The 20,059-nt window shown below is 42.4% G+C and overlaps 1 protein-coding gene across 11 annotated transcripts in view; it reads right to left on the bottom strand.

The window, feature by feature from the left end:
* The window catches only part of PCDH9 (protocadherin 9), a 776,895-nt gene that overhangs the window by 683,647 nt on the left and 73,189 nt on the right, over positions 1–20,059 (bottom strand). The window contains exon 3 of one of the 11 annotated variants that reach the window (XM_081857997.1): positions 12,352–12,502. The exons of the other annotated variants lie outside the window; for them this stretch is intronic. Within the exon in view, the coding sequence (XP_081714123.1) occupies positions 12,473–12,502 (30 nt within the window). The 3' untranslated portion in view covers positions 12,352–12,472. Of the gene's footprint in view, positions 1–12,351; positions 12,503–20,059 lie in introns of those variants that run through there. 11 annotated transcript variants of the gene reach the window in all.

Here is a 20,059-nt window from a genome sequence, read left to right as displayed (position 1 = left end):
GTGGGGCTACCACGGGCTAAGCTGTTCTAAGCCAGGCAGAGGAAAAAAGAGTATCTAAAATACATTTAGAGCTACGTCATCCAGTTTGAGTTACACCACCTGTAGTTCTGACACCTTCATTTATGTCGTGTTTTGAGGTCATGTGACTGAGCTGATCAGGCTCAGGATCCAGCCTTAGTCTCCCCTCTCTGGTTCTGCCCCTATGATGGCATTTTTACAGGGCTTAAACACTGGCTTAAAATCACCAGGCTTAGGTCAGCAGGTTGGGTTGAGCTGGCTGAGCTGGAATGGGCAAGATATGCTAGCATATCTCCAACTGAGCTAAGGACGAGCATTTCGCTGCTATAGCATCCTAACCCTGCTCTTCCTGGTGGATCTTGTTACAGGATTGTTGAGGGAGTCTAACCTTCCTCATGGGGGTGGTTGAGAGGTTAAAATGGATGAAACCATGTCTGCTGCCCTATTATGAAAGAATTTGGTTTGCATTAACCATGGTTAATATCAGTGCACACATAAACCACAATTGAAACTATCAAGGAAAAAAGGGGTGGAAATTTGCCCCAGAGCTGGGAGGAAGATGTGTGTGCATGCATTCCTCAGACTGTATCACAATTTGCAAACCATGATTTTCAGGGAGTCGGTGTTGAGCCTTTGCCTTTCATATCAATAGACCTAGAATCACAGTTTGCATTAGCTCGCATCAGCTTTTAGCACTGCATAAGAACAAGAATGGATGGGACGCGGTTGGCGCTGTGGGTAAAAGCCTCAGTGCCTAGGGCTTGCCGATCGAAAGGTCGGCAGTTCGAATCCCCGCGGCGGGGTGCGCTCCCGTTGCTCGGTCCCAGCGCCTGCCAACCTAGCAGTTCGAAAGCACCCTCGGGTGCAAGTAGATAAATAGGGACCACTTACTGGTGGGAAGGTAAACGCCATTTCCGTGTGCTGCGCTGGCTCGCCAGATGCAGCTTTCTCACGCTGGCCATGTGACCCGGAAGTGTCTGCGGACAGCGCTGGCCCCCGGCCTCTTAAGTGAGATGGGCGCACAACCCTAGAGTCTGGCAAGACTGGCCCGTACGGGCAGGGGTACCTTTACCTTTTTTAAAAAACAAGAATAGTTCAGGAAAATATGAGGAAAAAGAACGAGAGAAAAGCAAATAGTGATGGGAGAGTTAAATACATTAATGCTAAAACAACAAGCTTAAAGTGCTGCTGCAAATGAAGGAAAATGAGGTGTGTGTTGCTACAAGACCAGAAGTTGCCTAGTGAGGTATCTGAGTAGATATTCATGGTAAACCAAAGTAATAGACGGAAGTGAGAAAATGGGAAGGCAGGTGAAAAAACCAGAGGCAGCAAAAGGGTCCATTTTAAAAAGGAGGTTAATTTACTTACAGTCTTTCCAAACCACTTTTCAAGATAGCTTGAAGCAATAAATTACTTCCTTAAAAGAATGGAATATAGTCCTGCCCTGTAGGGGAGCAGAGAACCAGTCTTTGGCTCACCTCTGTGAAAGCCCTTCAGGTATCTGAAAAGTGTTATCATGTCCCCTCTCAGACTTCACTGCTCTAGGGGAAAGAAAATGTTTACACCACATTTTTACCCAATTGCATACACCACAGTCCTCCATGTTTCCCAGCGCTGTCCCAGAAAGTCCTTAAACAAGCACCATGTTTAGCATTCTTGCACCTGAATTTTCCTAGATGAACTTCATCATTCCCATCATTGCTGATCCTCTCTTTCTTGCTCCACCCCCACCCACTAGCAGTGAACATAGACCTTCCTGGTACACCCAGACAGAAGTGCCCTACAGTCTTTGCCACCAGCTTCCGAAGTCTCTGTGCTGGTAGAAAGGGCTGCTGTAATTGCCCCGTTCAGCTGAGACAGGATAAATTTTCATAGGGATTTTTCTTCTGTTTTTCTCTGCTTAAAAAAATGCAAAATGATGCAGAAACTGAGATTCATCCATACCTCTCTAAAAACCTGTGCAATTGATTTATCACACATCTAGGCTTAGTTCCGTTGCTTGAGAACATCAGTATAACATCTCTTTGTGAGGGAGCTGAAAACAGGCCACTGCAATGACAATCTACTATTGCCATTTGCATTTGACAACTGAGTTGCAGAGAGCTGACTAGAAGACAGCTGGTACAAAACATGTGAATCTCATCTAGAGTAACTACTAAAATTTCACTACAATGAAAATTCAATTTAGAGGTTTTCTCCTCGGGCAAAGGATCGGAACAGTTTCTAGGAAAGCCAAGAATTTTTATTTGCAGTAGACTCCAAGTCCATTTCACAATCAGTTCCTCCCCAGCTGAAACCTAGGATTCTGCACTGCTTCCTGTAGAAATATAATGTCAGCAAAATCAACGAACGCCATTTTTGTCCTGCAATTGAATACAGAATTACCCTGATTCTCTGTCCTTGCTGAAGCTCTAGGGTACACATGCAGCTCCTATGACCATATGGACATTCTCAAATGGCGATGTATATCCCCATTTCATTTGCTTTATTTATACATAACCTCATTGCATTTGGAGAGTTGCTCCAATTTAGGAATGAACTGGATGGTTTGTACTCATCAATAGTTCCCTGTATGCCTTAGTGCTCCTGCCAAACGTTCAGTTTGGGATAATGATCTTTTAAAACATTACTTGAACTAAATAAGCTAGAAACAGTTAGGAAATCTTTCCCATCACCACCAATCCAACTCCTAGAGTATCTGGCAAGTGCTATTTTTTTTCAAGGTTTACTTTAAACAGCAGGTCTCCCAGCACTGGCCAAATACCTTAAGCATCTTTTTCAGATGCTAGATTTTGAGCTCACTTTGCAGCAATCAGTCATCACCGCTCCCAAGCACGCAAGAAGAAAAGGGTGGAAGGTCCTGACCTAGATTTCAGTCCACAGGAGTCAGCATCAGAACACAGACACTGGCCTTTCTAGACAGAAATTGCATGCCAGAGTGAGTGAAGAAGGTACTATAGAACTTTAAAATATTTTCATATTTTTTTTAGCCAGGGACAAGGCAGTGGACAAGGGACATGACTTTCCTTAATCTTTTGTCTTCATTGGTTTGTGTAACAATAAACTCCTAACAAAAGAAAAAGTAGGTTTTTTTTAAAATAATAAGAAGAAACTGCTACTGTTAGCGGAGAAAGTAGCTATACAGTGGTACCCCACAAGACGAATGCCTCGCAAGACGGAAAACTCGCTAGACGAAAGAGTTTTCCGTTTTGGAGGTGCTTCGCAAAACGGGCTTGCTTTGCAAGACGAAAATGTCTTACGAGTTCCTGCGGGTTTTTTTCCCTTTCCCCCCCTTTTCTAAGCCGCTAAAAGCCACTAAAAGCCGCCAATAGCGCTAATCCGCTAAGCCGTCAATGGGCTTGCTTCGCAAGACGAAAAAACCGCTAGATGAAGAGACTCGCGGAACGGATTCTTTTCGTCTTGCGAGGCACCACTGTATTATGGTTTATAATTAGTGAGAAAGAAAGTCACCATTGAATACACCATTACTTTTTATTGACAAAGTCTGGGGAAGTTAGCCTATGTGTTACTATTTCTTAATAATATTTTTTATGATAGTCAACCCAATCACACACACTTTGGGGGGCATAGATGAGTGGGAGGAGATTGTAGACTCAGCATACTGGCCAACAAATGTAGGCTATTCCATTTCCATGATTGATTGATAAATTCAAATGTATATCAGCAGCACAATATCTGAAAAAAATAATGCATTTGTAGTCTATATTCCCACAATTACAGGAATAAACCATCTGCGTGCACACTTTCAGGTTATAATTCAAGTCTATTAAAATTATTATTTGTGATTACCTAACGCATGTAGTCTTTGAATCATTCTATCAACCTTTTCTGCATTCATTCAACTTCCAGATAAGTTTTCATTAACTATTTCTCAGAAAGTAAATATGTAATTCTGCAAAATGAGCACGTTATATTGCTGGATAATTTATCCTCCTACCAACAGCTGCTTCACAGTGGTAAATGACAAACCAGCAATTCATCTGAGTCAACAATAAAAGGAATAGTTGTTCACATTCAAATTCATCTCAAGCTGTTAATGGGCATTGTATAATGGCAGAGACCAGCGTGTGTGGTTGACCCACCATCAGCCACATAAGATGGCAAGTAAGATGAGACCTTCCTGCCAACCTAGCAGTTGCACATCCAAGTGCAAGTAGGTAAATAGGTAATGCTCCGGCGGGAAGATAAACTGCATTTCCGTGTGCTGCTCTGGTTCGCCAGAAGCAGCTTAGTCATGCTGGCCACATGACATGGAAGCTGTACACCGGCTCCCTCGGCCAGTAAAGCGAGATGAGCGCCGCAACCCCAGAGTCGTCCGCGACTGGACCTAACGGTCAGGGGTCCCTTTACCCTTTACCTTTAAGATGAGACCTACTGGATCAGACCAAACATCTACCTTCTCACACTGGTCAACCAGATATGTATGTGAATCCCACAAGCAAGACATGAATGTGATAGCACTAATGTCTAACTCCCAGAATAGGAGACCTATCAACTAGGGACGAAAGGGCATGTGTAGGTAGATCACACTTCTGTTTTCGTTTATTATCACTATCCAGGAATCCTCATACTGTCTTGCTACCTCAGTTTTGTCAAGGGATTTAAAAAAGAAACAAGCTATAGGCTTCAAAATAAATAACTAAATTTAAATCTAGTTTAAATTTGCCATTGGTGAACTCAGGCCACTTTATACCTTAGATATGACATATGCAAAGTGAATTCAACAGCCAGCTGTTTGCAAACACATGTGCTAGTCAGTAAGTGACCATAGGTCCCTGTTTGGCATACTCAAGGTGACTTGGGTTCTCTGCTGTGCAGTTAGTCTTGCATTTCTGAGATCCAAATTAAAAGTTCTACTGAAACCTCTCTGACAACAAATAACTTTGGATTGGCTGACATCTCTTCTAATCACCACTTTGCCTTTCGGCACTTGGTGATGGGCATCTGACTCAGTGAAGTGACTCCAGTGAAATGTGTTGCATTTGAGGTGACTCTGGGTAGTGTGAAGGTTCTGCCTGTGGTGATCTATGATGACTTGTTCACAATGCAAGAATCACCACTTCATATTTTGGCCACCAAGTGGAGAACATGCATCTGTAAGGCTTTTTAGTTTGCATGAGTCTTTAAGAAGGAAAGAAATATTTTCTCTGTGTTAGATTTGGCTTTCTTTACTCTGCCCGCCTGCCATGTGATAAATTATCAATGAAGAGAGATATGCACACTGCTTGTGATAGGTGCATAAATTTAGTAAATTACAGATTGTGCAAACAAAACTGCCTGGCATTGTCATATTATAATTGAATAAAAGCTTCCTAATTTGGATACTTGTACTTGTGTCCCAACAGAATCTTCTCCTTGTTCCCTGTTAGAACAATAAATTTAAAGCAAAGAGCTTAATGGTATTCTTTTTTAGTCCAAACTGATGGAGTGAAGTAATTGCCTTTTTGGTGTTCACATATCTCCAGCTTAGATGGCTTTACAAGCAAAGCACTTTAGCCTAAGAACAAATGTATGAATATGTAGTAGGCATTTGCATTACACTTAACATCTCTGATACACAAAAATCAACTTTGGCATAACATGGCAAGCAAATAAGTAACCAACTATCACTTCAGGTGGAGAGCTGTAATGCAAAGTGGCAGAATACCTCCTCCCTCTCTGCTCTAGGTAAGTACACTCATGAAGCAGCCACCACAATCCATTTGAGGAGTTAAAAAGTGAGAGGTGTCACATGTTCATTGTCAAACTGGAGAGAGGCTTCTGGTGGAGTGCTGTTAATCTTCAGCGTTCTTGATGATTTAGATGAAGGGGTGGAGAAAACAACTTTCAACCAGCAGATTAAATTAACAACCTGCATGTGCTAATATGTCAAAAAGCCTTTGCGTCTGCCAGAATGAATGCTTTGCTTTCCCAAGTCCTGCTAGGAAGATACTGTACAGCATTCCAATGGACTCCTATATAATGAACTTCAGGTGAAAACAGTGGGACGTGCCTCACGTCTTGCAATTTGTACTATGATATTCGTGAACATCTAATTAACCCTCTGCCGAGCTCTTTACCATTAATTATGGTAAATATCTACTGATAATGACCCATGCATCTCTCAAGCAGTTGCCAAGTTTTTAGCATTAGCTGAAGGATTGTCTCTATGGTTGTCTTGGTATGTCAACTCTGCAAATCCCTGCACAGCCATGTGCTGCAAATGCTCAAGCTCTGGGTCTTCTTCACTGAGCACTGAACTGAGTTAGATGCTTTACAAGACCCCCTCTAGCTCCATGATTCTGTGATAGTGCAACTTTCTCCATGTCCATTCAGAAGGGGACCTCACTAAGTTTGATGGGACTTTCTCCTAGGTAAGCCTGAGCCAGCCATCTGTTTTGTTTTGGCTCCCTTCCCTTCCCTCCACACCCAACTCTTCTCATTATTCCCCAATTATAGGGTACTACACCACACTTGCTGACACTAACATCTTTTGTTTCAATAGTCTTAATAATACTGTTAATGTGTCATCAGCAAAGCTTTCAACAACTAACTATGCATTAAGAATCTGTTATTTTCTCAAATGCCTGGTATTTCCATGAAACAAGGAGGCATTTGGCACAGGACCTGGTTTGCCATCTTGAGTAAACAAATATGTTGTGGATTAATTGAAGGGCTGATTCATGGAATCAAGTCGCTCATTAGCCCTTAATACACTTACCATTTAATTGCACCTAAAGCAAAATCTGAGGCATTTTGGGAGGCGGCTCCTCAGGCAAAACATCTGCAGTACATGTTGAGGTAAAGAAAAAGGACATCAGCAGCTGTCAGCACATTTCTTTAGTTTTCTTCCTACAATGCTAAGCTAGTTTTCTGGGATAGCTCAGGATTGTAGGTTTGAGCCCCACACTGGGCAAAATATTCCTGCAATGCAGGAGGCTTGGACTAGATGACCCTTGTGGTCCTTTCCAACTCTACAGTTCTATGATCCCATGAGTCTTTCATACCATGGAACTCTGTTCATGTGTCATCCAGGTCAATTCTGTGTCCAGGGCAGCTGTTTACCAGCTCCATCTGGTATGCAGGCTGAGACCCTACTTGCCCACGGACTATGTGGCCAGATTGGTGCATGCTCTAGTTATCTCCCGCTTGGACTACTGCAATGCGCTCTTATGTGCTCTTGAAGGTGACCCGGAAACTACAACTAATCTAGAATGCGGCAGCTAGACTGGTGACTGGGAATGGCCGCTGGGACCACACAACACCGGTCCTGAGAGATCTGCATTGGCTCCCAGTACATTTCCAAGCACAATTAAAGGTGTTGGTGCTGACCTTTAAAGCCCTAAATGGCCTCAGTCCAGTATACCTGAAGGAGGGTCTCCACCCCCATCGTTCTGCCCAGACACTGAGGTCCAGCGCCAACGGCCTTCTGGTGGTTCCCTCACTGAGAGAAGTGAGGTTACAGGGAACCAAGCAGAGAGCCTTCTCGGTAGTGGCACTCGCCCTGTGGAACACCCTCCCACAAGATGTCAAAGGAAAAAACAACTACCAGACTTTTAGGAGACATCTGAAGGCAGCCCTGTTTAGGGAAGCTTTTAATATCTGATGGACTATTGTATTTTAATATTTTGTTGGAAGCCGCCCTGAGTGGCTGCGGAAACCCAGCCAGATGGGCGGGGTATAAATAAATTATTATTATTATTATTTTCTGATTACAGACAAGTTCAGCACTAAAATCAGGAAAAAGGCTAGAGCTTTATTATGAAGATGTGAAGGTGCATTGATTCAACTACCATCCACTCAAGCAGATACTAATCTAACTAACAACCACTTGAGTAGATCAATACGTATATACTCTGACTGGCAGCAGCCCAACATTAGTTTTCTCTGAGACATGCTCACGTGAGAGCTTGCACTTGAACTTGCATCGAACAAGTAAAACTTGTGTTCTGTCACTGAGCTATGTCCCTTCCCCTAAAGATGAAGAATAGTCTATAATGATGAATCTGTACAGGTAACTTGATGCACATGGGTAATTATAATGTATATCAAGTGAAATGACTATGTATAGCCAGCCCAATTTACTACAGATAATACGATTCCTCCTAACAGTATCAGACAAACAGAGAAACATGCATCCTTGATTTTAGATGTCGTTAGAGATAACAGCTTTCAGTTTTAGCAAATATGCTTTGAGGTATAGTAAGAGATCATGAATAAGAAAAATATGACTGTATGTTAACAGTACACAAACTGATAAGCCAATGAGGGGGATTACCACTGCACGCCATCACTTTATCACCCTATAGTATTGCATGCAGTAATCCATCTGTGACAAGTCAGGACAAATCCTTTATTCTTACAGATTCCTTCTTTTTAAAGATATCTTAGGAATCATTTCAATACATAATCCCCTTGCTAAGCTTCTGAATGATAGCAGTATCTGGCACAGCTCAAGTGCAACAACAAGAGATTCAGACGCCCGATACAGCCTTGATCTCAGCTATGGGGATTCAAAGAAACAAAGAGGAGACAGAGAATGCAAGAGATAAACAGACTGAAGTGCAAATAGCGCATGCAGCACCAGGTGCAATAGTAGCACCACTGGAAAATGTGGGGTAACATCACGACAAGCAAATCTCCATTACGAGAAAGGAGATTCTGAGTAAACTTCAGGAGGAACTTTCTGACCATAAGAGCTGTTCAAAAGTGGAACGGTCTGCCTCGGGTGCTGGGGGACTCTCCTTCATTGGAAGTCTTTAAGCAGAGTTTGGATGGCCATCTGTCATGAATGCTTCAGCTGAGATTCCGGCATTGTAGAGGGTCTGACTAGATGACCTTTGGGGATCCCTTCCAATCCTATGATTGAAAGCCACATTTGTGATATGACTGCACATATTTGCGATTAGCTATTATAACTAAAGGGAACCTCCATGTTCAGAGGAATTATACCAGAGTACCAACAGGGAGTACTGTTCCATCCATATCCTAGAAGTGCTCTTCCTCAGAGTTTTTGGGTGGCCACAGATGAAAACAGGATGCTGGACCTTTGATCTGATCTACCAAGTCCCTTGTTACGTCCCGAGGCACAGCTTACCCTTCATAACATTCTGCATGAGCAACCCCATGTCCTTAGAATGGTCTTGTAATATATAGATCAATATTAGCTTTCTTTCAGAGAAGGGGAATGGAAGACAGCATGACAAATTGTGGGCTTTCCTCTCATATAGTGCTTGATTTCATAGCACATCTTTACTCAACATCGAGTGACTAGCAGCTGAAGGCCCAACTAAACGTGCTATGGAGACCCATGATCAGGATCCTTCATGCGTTGCTTTGGGGCATCTGTTGTTGTTTACTTCAAAGCAGACGTGTGTGTCCAACCCTTTCCTCCTGCACCACTTCCCTCCTCAAGCTAATCCATAGAAGGGTGGAGGGGGAGCGGAATGAATAGTGCATGAATTTATTCCATTGAAATGCATTGCATTCAGGATGACATGAGACGAAATGCAAGTTCTACAACTGATGATTCACAGGCCATGGCTCATTCTCACATGCAAATCAAGTGCTGAATGTGAATGTGTGAACCAGCCCTATACTTTTCCAAATCTGCTCTACAAAAACAGGTGATTACACTCATTTCCGCAGCCCCAAATCAGCATTTTGTTCGCTGGGGCGTCAAAGTCACAAGATGGTTTCCGTGTTATGGGAATGACTTCCCACACCACTCCAAAAGAAAGCGTAACAGAAGAACCATAATCAAATTACTGGAGAGGTGGGAGAATTGAGGGCACCTTGATGAAATGTGTACACACACACACACACACAGAGAGAGAGAGACACTGCCCCCACTTTCAATCAAATTGTGGCCCCTTATTGCTCCTAAAAACAATAGCTTCCAGGAGACACAGTTTAGATACTTTTTTTTATAAAATTATGTTATGTATAAAAAGGTTGCTTGAGGAACCAAATCCCAATCCCATATGACATGCATGTAGTGGTGTATGCAGATGACCATTTTATCACCCATCAGAATCTGATATATTGTTTTTAAAAATCTCTTTACCATTTGGCAGGGTGATACTGGAAAATAAGCTATTCATGGGTGCAAGCAAATCAGTACAATTTGCAGCCATTTTTGTGCCATTCAAAATAATCACGAAAAACCAACATTTGCAAAACAGACTGCCATGGAAGAGGAAACAGTATGTTTAAATTGAATATGGTGAGGTGAAGGATGGACGGATCAGTCTATTTCTGTACTGTGTCAATTTCCCACATATTCATTCAGAAGTGTTTTCTGTCCCATTTTTTAATCTGCGTTTTAAAAAAGCATGAAATTTTGTATCTAAATATTACCAAAATATTTTATTGCAAAATATGCATTTAAATACATATTTTATGCCACTGTACAGATGTGTTTTATACTAAAATGCATTTGGTCCTTTACTTTTAGTCAAGACTATTGCAAAATTTGAAGACGTGCAAAATCTGAAGAAGGGTTATGCTCCAATCTGCAAATTAGTCTGGCTATTTCTAAACCAGCCTCATTATGTTGCATCTGACTTTACTCAAAGGCTTTTTTTTTTTTTAAGACAACATCTTTAATTTCCTATGTCAAGTTACAGAATAGCCACGCTTTTTAAATATGGCACTTTCCAGCCTATGTCAACAATGTACATGAATTCACATAAAAAGCAAAAGAGAGGTTCAAAGAGGTTTTTAAGCAACGTATGTGAAAACACTCAGAAAATAATTTAGACTTTACAGCAAAAGCAAAGTCACAAGTTAAATGATCAGTGTCACGGACAGTCTGTACAAGAACAAAGTAAAGAACTAATCAACTAATCAGCACACATTTTTTCTGTCACACAAACACATTAGGGCTGTGGTGAAAATGTCTTCCATTCCCCCCACTCCTTGACAACTCTTCATTATTGTAGTTAATGAGAAAAGAAACTGTATTCAAAAATTATCAAAGGAGGAAATAAAATCTTTTTTGGGAGGGGGGAACTATTTTGTGGAATGTTGTTGTTGTTGCATTCTCCTTAATTTAAAAGTAGCCGAGAGAATTTGTGACTTAATTTGCAAATCATCTATCTGGTGGTCTGCATCGTGAAGCCTTCCTTCTCAAACTTCCTGAAAATGCCATTACATCCTTGGGTGTGAGAAGTCTGTCATATGCCTAAACACCTGTTCCTTCTAAAGAAAGCAATGCAGATTTCTTAAAAGTTAAAGGGAGCACTTCCCTTACAAACAAAATTAGCACCCTACACTCAGGGGGTTGGTAGCCAGCTGCCCCACTTTGCCATGTCCCAATTAAAGCCCAGGGAAAGACGTAATGAGGCAACTCATTCCATTGGGCCTTTTCAGGTCAGGAAGTTTGGGCAGTCGGCGAAGCTACAGAGCACTGAGCACTACACAAATGTCTGGCCGGCACCCATCTGCCTCAGGAGACAATGGAGGAGTGCGCATTTGGGGATGAGGTCAAGCTCTTAGAAGGTTACAGTGCCTGCTGTGGTTCTAGAGACCCATACAGGAGAGACATGTTTTGTTGCAGCTGGGGCAGATGAAGGCATCTGGATGTGCTGCTGAAGATGCACCACAGCGTTTCTTGTCTCTGCACTCCTCCCAGCAGTCATTCTTCCTCTGGTCACTGCTGCGGATGCAGGACCTGTCTGTCTCAAGGCACCATTGTCTTCTGCAAGGGATTCCTACATAGTGGGATTGACGTTGCCAGCCTTCATGTCATGTTTGCAGACATCTTTATAACACAGAGCTGGTCGCCTAATGGGCATGGTGCCAGAAGCCAGCTCCCCATAGAGCACATCCTTGGGAGATCCTGACATCATTCTGCAGACATGACCAAGCTAGTGTAGACGTCGCTGAGACAGGAGTGTGAACATGCTGGAAATGTGGGCTTCGGAGAGCACATCATTGTTTGGAATTCTGTCCTGCCATGTGATATCCAAAATCCTCCTGATGCAGCACATATGGAAGGCGTTGAGGCATTGCTCCTGACAGTTGGAAGCTGTCCATGACTCACTTCCATAAAGTAGCATGCTCAACACATAACTTGTAGACTTTCCTCACCTTAGTATTGGATGTTAGCACCACATTCTTCCATACCCTTTGGAGATGTGAGCCATTGCCACAGCTGCCTTGCGGATACACTTGTCCAGCTCAGTGTCGATGGAGAGATTGCTGGCTATGGTGGAACCCAGACAGACAAAATGTTCTACTACCTCAACCATGTGGTCACCAATGCTGGCGACATCCTAACCCAAGATGTTGGTCTTCATCAGGCTGGTGGCAAGGCCCAACTCCCTGCAGGCTTGAGCAAAATGGTAGCTGAGTCTCTTTAGAGTTTCCTCAAGTCTGCATCATCTGGAAACAACATCTCTCAGATAAGGATGCGCCACACTTTTGTCTTGGCGCAGAGACATGCCAAAGACTAGGACCAACAAAGAATCTCTTCTGAACACTACAAAGAAAAAGAGAGATGAAAGCCTGCAAACCATGTGTGAAAGAAAACAGATGTATCATCTGCAGCAAAAGGTAAGATAATGATAAGATAAGCTCAACCCCACCAAACTCACAAGAAATTATAAAGAAATTCTTGTGCCATTTGAATGAGGAAGAAAAAGAGAAGCTTCTTTTGTGGAAGAAGAAACTTCTGAGAACTTGTAGGACAGGTAACACAGCACTTGAACACACACACACACACACACACACACACATGGTTTACAGGCTTTGATCTCTCTCTTTTTCTTTGTAGCATCGATAAGAGATTCTTTGTTGGTCCTAGTGTTTGGACACAGAGATTAAGAAAAATGAGCAGGCTGATATTTTCATGTTCATCTAAGTATACAGAAGCGCCTGTATGTGCTTCATTTTCATTTGAAAAGGAAGTGGCTTCTGTTCTGGTGGGATTGTTGCTGGGAAGTTAATCCTTGTTTTCACAGCTTATTTTGGCCCTTATGACTGAAACTTTACACAGCTTCCAAAAGGTTAATTTTTATTGTAGTTATGACAAAGCAGCTATCGTGTATATAACAGTATCTTGCCAGCTGAGCTATGGCTTATCCTGGGGCTTACTACCCAGCTATTGGAATGGGCATGTTCATGTCAAGCTGAAGTCACATCTCATCAAAGGAAGGGCATTCAGACACTTTCTGGGACTAAGTGTTTTCTCCTTTTTGAAAGACAGTGAGATTTCCATTGAGTGAAGAGAGATCAAAGGTATGGAGAGCAAAATGGGTATTTTTGCACTAAAGGTTTGCCAGTGTATCATATGGAGCAGCAGCAGCTAGCCTGGGGGGCAAGTGTGCCACAAATCAGCTCTGAGCATGAGACTAAGCTTCTCAGCTGCTCTCTGTAGTTCAGATACCCCTGATGTTTTCATGTAGTTTTGCCTCTAGTCTACTGATCTGGACAGCAGGCAACAGCATAGCAGGACACAAGTACATGGAAATGAAGGACTGATTTTAGGCCATAGCTGAGCCCTTGGATGCTTCTGCTCCTGTCCACCGATGCCACAAATACCTGCTACCTGTGCCATTTTGATCACTGATGCCGCAGAATGGGCCACCATGATATAGGCCTAGGGAAGAATTCTACCTCATGCTAAGTTCATCATTTCATCAACGCAAGCATTTCAGCTTGCCAGAAGAAATGACCCCCCTCCCCTCACATGCTGTTCTGAGGGGTCTCGCAGACTCCCAAAACCAATTTTGGTATATGAGGGAAGAGGACGGGGAAAGCCCAACTACATGAGTCCCTGTTAGGTGATTCTTGCCCTTTGTTCTTTCTCAGGTGCCAAACCCATATCTGGCATATATCACTCACATTGAAGGTGGTGGAATAACCCTCCCTAAATAATAAATAAGTTCCTGCACATAGAAACCTAGCATGCTATGTAGACAGCGAGGCTAGAATGCCTCCACATTTCTTCCATACTTCTCCAGTTCCTATGGAGAAGTCTCCCTCCTCTCTCTTTCTCGCTCCATCTTGATCTTGTGAGCACACCTCCTGCCACACAGGTTTGCCACTTCACTGGGAACCAGGCCATAGGACAGGAAACTTTTTCATTATCTCGTGAGTAAGCTTCCAGGGGCCACATACCAGTGGTAGGAGAGGCCAGAGGCAAAAATGGATGGAGAAGCAGGTGTGATGTTTGATATAGTAGGTTGTAATCTAGCCATGTGGAAGTCAAAGTCTTCAATACACACAACTGTTCATCTAGGACGCAGGAGGCATTATCATGGATCAAGGCCACATTCCATGCAAAAGCTCTTAAGGATGGTCTAGAGCAGTGTTTCCCAACCTTGGGCCTCCAGCTGTTTTTGGACTACAATTCCCATCATCCCTTGCCACTGGTCTTGCTAGTCAGGGATGATGGGAGTTGTAGTTCAAAAACAGCTGGAGGCACAAGGTTGGGAAACACTGGTCTAGAGTAGGCATCCCCAATCTGCAACCCTCCAGATGTTTTCGCCTACAACTCCCATGATCCCTAGCTAACAGGACCAGTGGTCAGGGATGATGGGAATTGTAGTCTAAAACATCTGGAGGGGCAAAGGTTGGGGATGCCTGGTCTAGAGTATGGCCAGTAAGAAGCGAAGCCTTGGGAGCAGGGATTGGTCTGGAGAAGAGGTGTTGTCGAGGGAGAGCCCCAAGGGCTCAATGAAGGGGCCTAGGCTACATTTGGCCCCCAAATCTGGGGTTCGCCACCGCTGCCATCGAGTTATTCTCTGACACTCTTAAAAGATGAACTACGGCTTCGTCCCATGGATCTACTTTCTACTCAACTATTGCTACTCTGGAATAAAGTGGCCAAGACATACACTGCTATGGCCAAAAATTGTAATTGGTAATTGTTTGTGTCGGGTTATTTGAACCAAAACAAGATTTCGCCAAACCCCCTTTGTAATAATTGTCATTCTCATGAGGATGAATAATTAAGAGAACCTTGGAATGATCCAATAAACCATAAACAGTAAACCAGAAGGATTCTATTACCTGCTGTAAAAGTCAAATTACATATGATTTTTAGCATCAATAAAAGTGCCACCGTTTTATGACAGTTGCTTCATGACATTGGCAAGGGAAAGTGACTTTTATCATCAAAATCCCTAAAGTATAAATGTGCTCTTTAAATACAGTTTAATGAATTCCTGCATCTTTGACAAGCACAGACGAGTTTTCTTTTTACAAATCTGTTGACTGCTTTGTGAATTAAGGCTGAGTCCCTTTCCCAACAAATCTCAACACTGAACAGTGGCAAAGGTATTAAATGTGGGAGGGAACTGATTCATAACAGAAATGTGTCAAATCTGTGTAAAAAAATACCTAAACTAGGATGCATTATAGTAGGAAAGCAAATCTGGATAGAACTGCCTAGTTTCCACTGGGGATCAACACTTTGCTGTCTTCTGTGGCAAAGGATGTGTTCACAAGAACAAAACAAACTGTGGGATTTCTTCCTACCACTGTATCACTTTTTTATTTTATAGCCTACTTTTCTAGTATGAGGTACTCCAAGAGGTTTGTGCACAGAAACAACAGAAAGCATCACAAAAATATTAGAAATCTTTTCATTATATTTAAAGTACGTCAAAGCATCCCTTTTTTTATTTTGTTGGCTTCTATGAGCCCTGATTCTGATTACCGTATATTGAACATACATGAAAGACAGGAAGGCTATATCATCTTAACACAGGATTTCAGGGCTGCCTGTTTCTTTGGCCAACTTGCTGGTTCTGTGAACTGAGTGATCAACTAAAATCTATGGAAATGATCTGAAGGGAACCAAGAATTAAAGGAGGAAATCCTTTGGCAATATCCATTTACAACTTTATTACCAGCTTGCCTTACACCAGCATTTTGTGCATAGGCTTGTTCCCAAAGGCTGCAATCATATGAGCACTGAAATAGGAGTAAATCCCATTGAATACAAAAGGACTTACATCTCAATAAATATGCACAAAAGTGTGCTGTTAGACAAATGCTTAACTCTTCTATAAAAATCATGTGTTCAGCTTTGGCTAGACTGTGTACCAACATTTTTTGCTCTTGTCATTAAATATCCACTCTCTTTTACAAGTGCTTTTTCAAAGCAAAATGAATAAAGAAGAGTTATTACATTTAATTTGCACAAGAAAGGATTATGATATTAAAGAGAGCAAAATATTAAACTATAAGAGGAAAATAACCTCACAGATTCATGAAATTTGTTACAATTACTGCACCTTAATAATCTTCTTGATTTATAACCAAAGACCCGATAGAGAGAGGACGGTAATGTATTTGCTGCCCTCTAAAACTGTATTATACTGGGTACTTGTTTTGTGTTGGCATCAATTTAAACTTTCAATAAAGCTCAGCACAAAGATTGGTCCTCATAGACTTAAAAGGAACATACAACCACAGCAGGCGCTGTAACAATGGTTTGACTAAGGTTTTCTGAGGTTCTTTCCCAATCCAAAAACTCTTGTTTATATATGCAAAACTCCAGGGTTCGTAATGAAATTGCACAGCAAAGCAAAAACTTAAAATATGTATACATGTCTCTATTTGACCTGAAGAAATTTATATCTTACTTTTCTAATAAAAAAGCTTTAAATGCAACTCTCAAAAAATAGTATATTAAAACTTGAAAGAACAATAAACTAAATAAAAATACATAACATAATAGCAATGAAGATATGTGGTTTAAACCAGTGGGTGGTAGTCAACTATGTTTTATTCAGAGTAAACTCACTGACCTAACTTAGGGACGTTCATTTTACTCTGAGTAAAGGTTAGTTAAATATCACCCAGCTTAATTTAGGGAGCAATCCTACAGCAGGATGAGTGGGTTAGAATCCAGTGGATCTCTGACTAAGCCATAAACTGTTTGGCATAGCCAGAATATGACGGCTTAAATCACTCATCCTCAACTCAGCTGGTATATACAGGCAGCTGCCATTTTAGGTGCATCCAACATGTGAGCAACAGCACCTAAACACATCGTGCCAAACCCAGAATGACCTGAAAAAGTCACAGAAATGTCACAAAAAGGGGTGGGGCCAGAGCGGAACGAAGTGTTTACGGGCTTTTTCAGTGGTGTATCTCCAATACGTTCAGTGCCTCAGAACGTAACCCCCACATAAATGGGGAGCTGCCTATCACGATGTATCCCTCCCATCCCAGCTCTCCCAGCCCCCAAGTGGATGAGACAAGTTAGGTGTAAACTTAAGCTAGTGTAAACCCTGAAAGGGGGGTGTTCCATGGATGTGATGTGGTGGAACCCCGGGGTGTGTGTGTGAATTAGGTTGGATCCTAAGCCTGTTCAGCTTGGTCACATGATCTGGAAATCCACCATAATTTAAGACAGCAAAAAGGGTGGCGTAATTCAAACAGTATTTTAGAGGCTTGTTTTTTCTCTCTCTGCCAGGATTAGGCTGGCTCAGCCAGCAGCAGTCTCGTTGCTGAATGGAGTTTGGATCTGTTATAACTTTATGCTGCCATCTCTTACACTGACTTGCTTTATGCCAGCGTCTTGTGTTCCTAAAATCTCAAATTCAGCCAAACATTATAAAACTGCATTTGGACTTTGCCAGTAAAATATAACTGGGATAAAAACACTACTGTCTGAGAGACTTGAGAGATGCTTCTGCATACTTAAGCAAAGATGTGAAGAAATCATTAAATCTTAATACTGTAATGTGTTACTAAATGCAATCATTTCAAACAACTATCAGACTCAATATGAAATATTGCTGTGAAGAAATTTAGATAAATGATGCATTAGATATAGTTCAAGCCTGGCCAAGTAACTGGTTCAGGTGTTTTCCCAAGTGGCCATCCTGGGAGAAGATCAATGGATGTCATTCCATGGTGTTGGAGGATGGAAGTAAAAACCATTTACCTTTTCACTGGATACTAAGTCCTTTCAGATGGATAAACTACAGAATGATCTCATGTATTCTGATCTTTGGCAAGTCCCTAAGCCAGAGGATGTAACACAATTCTTAGTAGTAGCTGCTGTGGTGTAAGCAGTCTCCCTATGGCAAGAGATGTGAGTTAGGGAGCACTTGATAAAATCAATTTCAGCTTTCATGCTTGCTTTCCAAATTCTGCCTACAGAACATGACTGAGGATGAGCCTCAAGAGCGGAGCAAAAATAATCACCAGATAGGGCTAGTTGCTATAAACAAGTAGCCCCTGTCCTAGAGGAGAAGCCACAATTCTCCCAGTGTGAGGTTGTTCTCCTACGGATTGCAGGTGGAGGAAACAGAAGTCCCCCTTTGACCCGGTAGGTGAGAAATCTATGTCAGGGTGTGACCATCTCACAGTGAGAAACCTATATGGATGAACAACCATACGTTACCCCAGTCTAGGGAGGGGAGGAGTTTCACTAGGCTTTTGTTAATCACTAGGCTTACTGAAATGCCTTTTGCTCCCTAAGGAATTTCTTGTATCTCCTCCACCCTCTTCTAATCAGGACCCTCCAAACTCATTGCAAGCATCACTTCAAGCTAAATTACCCTTCGGGTGCTTGTCCTCACACAACTGTCATGCCTGAAGTGAGAAAGTGGAACCATGGCTGCTAGTATCACCCCCTTGAGTCCTCACCTTATGGAGGAAGCGAAGAAGAAGAAGAAGAAGAAGAAGAAGAGGAGGAGGCGGCGGCGTTTGGACTTGATATCCCGCTTTATCACTACCCGAAGGAGTCTCAAAGTGGCTAACCATCTCCTTTCCCTTCCTCCCCCACAACAAACACTCTGTGAGGTGAGTGAGCCTGAGAGGCTTCAGAGAAGTGTGACTAGCCCAAGGTCACCCAGCAGCTGCATGTGGAGGAGCGGGGAAGCGAACCTGGTTCACCAGATTACGAGTCCACTGCTCTTAACCATGACACCATGCTGGCTCATGCACAGCACTGAGTGACAAGGGTAACAGGCTCCTCTTGCCAGATCTTCTTCCCAATGGGTGGCTAGGAGGAGGAGGGGCCAGCAGAGACGTATGGTTGGAAATGCAGCCCCTCCATGCCCAAAGAGGGCTTAAGACATTTTGTCTTCCCTCAAAATTCATCCAATCCAATCCAATCCAAAATTCATCCAATCCAATCCAATCCAAAATTCATCCAATCCAATCCAGTTTTTACTAAATGTAGTAAAAACTGGCAAGCAACCTCCCCCTGATCAATCTTGGTAAGAACTGTTTTATATCTAGTATTCTGACAAGCAAATTCTCTCCATTCCTCCTATTACCTCCACCCAAAATGCCAGATTAAGGTGGATCTGTTGCATTTGCAGCAGTAGGGCTGCGCAACAGACGATTGTGGGTGTCAAATTGTGGCCCTTCACAAATGAGTTGCCAGCTTGAAATGCAGTGGTTTGTGTTAATGTTCCTTCCGAATCGTAGTTAAATGGGATTCATATGGGAAACCTCCTGACATTATCAGCAAGATTCTACAGAGAAGTTCTATAGTGCAGCAGAGTCTAGTCTGATACTACTAGAACTCTGCTTTGATTGTCAGATCCTCTGATCATCATTTCATTACTGCAAGGATCTGGCTTTGCCACTGGCTTGAATTCTGTACTTTGCCACCTTTTTTCTCAACCCCTCCCTCCCCCACTTCATTTCATCACAGGTCCTTTGAAATGACATCTATATCACAGCTGCAACCTGGTGTCTGTCAAAACTAGAAGGATTTTTGATACTCCTACTGAGAGGCAGCCCTGGTATGTGCCTAAACGAAGCCCTCCAGAACTACTCCACTGGAACAAAGGTTCCCTTTCCGGGTTTGGTTCTTTGGGATTCAGTTTCATGGCCTCAGGGTTCTCTCCATTCTTTGTGGAGGTTGAGCTTTTCAAGAAATCTTAAACTCTGTTTCCTCTGCAATTTATCCATTTGTTTATCCCCCCTTTCTTTCAAGAGAGTCCTTCCTCTCAAAATTGGCTGCCTGTCAAAGATTGTTTACAATCTGAACAAGCTTATTTCAATAAATTGCTCCAGCTGCTAGAACACAATTTGTTTACAACTTCTGAAACGGCCTCCT

This window comes from Podarcis erhardii (genome assembly GCF_964252035.2).
Source record: "Podarcis erhardii genome assembly, chromosome: 4".
Lineage (NCBI taxonomy): Eukaryota > Metazoa > Chordata > Lepidosauria > Squamata > Lacertidae > Podarcis > Podarcis erhardii.
The sequence above is the reverse complement of the archived record's forward strand: the minus strand, read 5'-3'. Positions and strand labels throughout refer to the sequence as shown.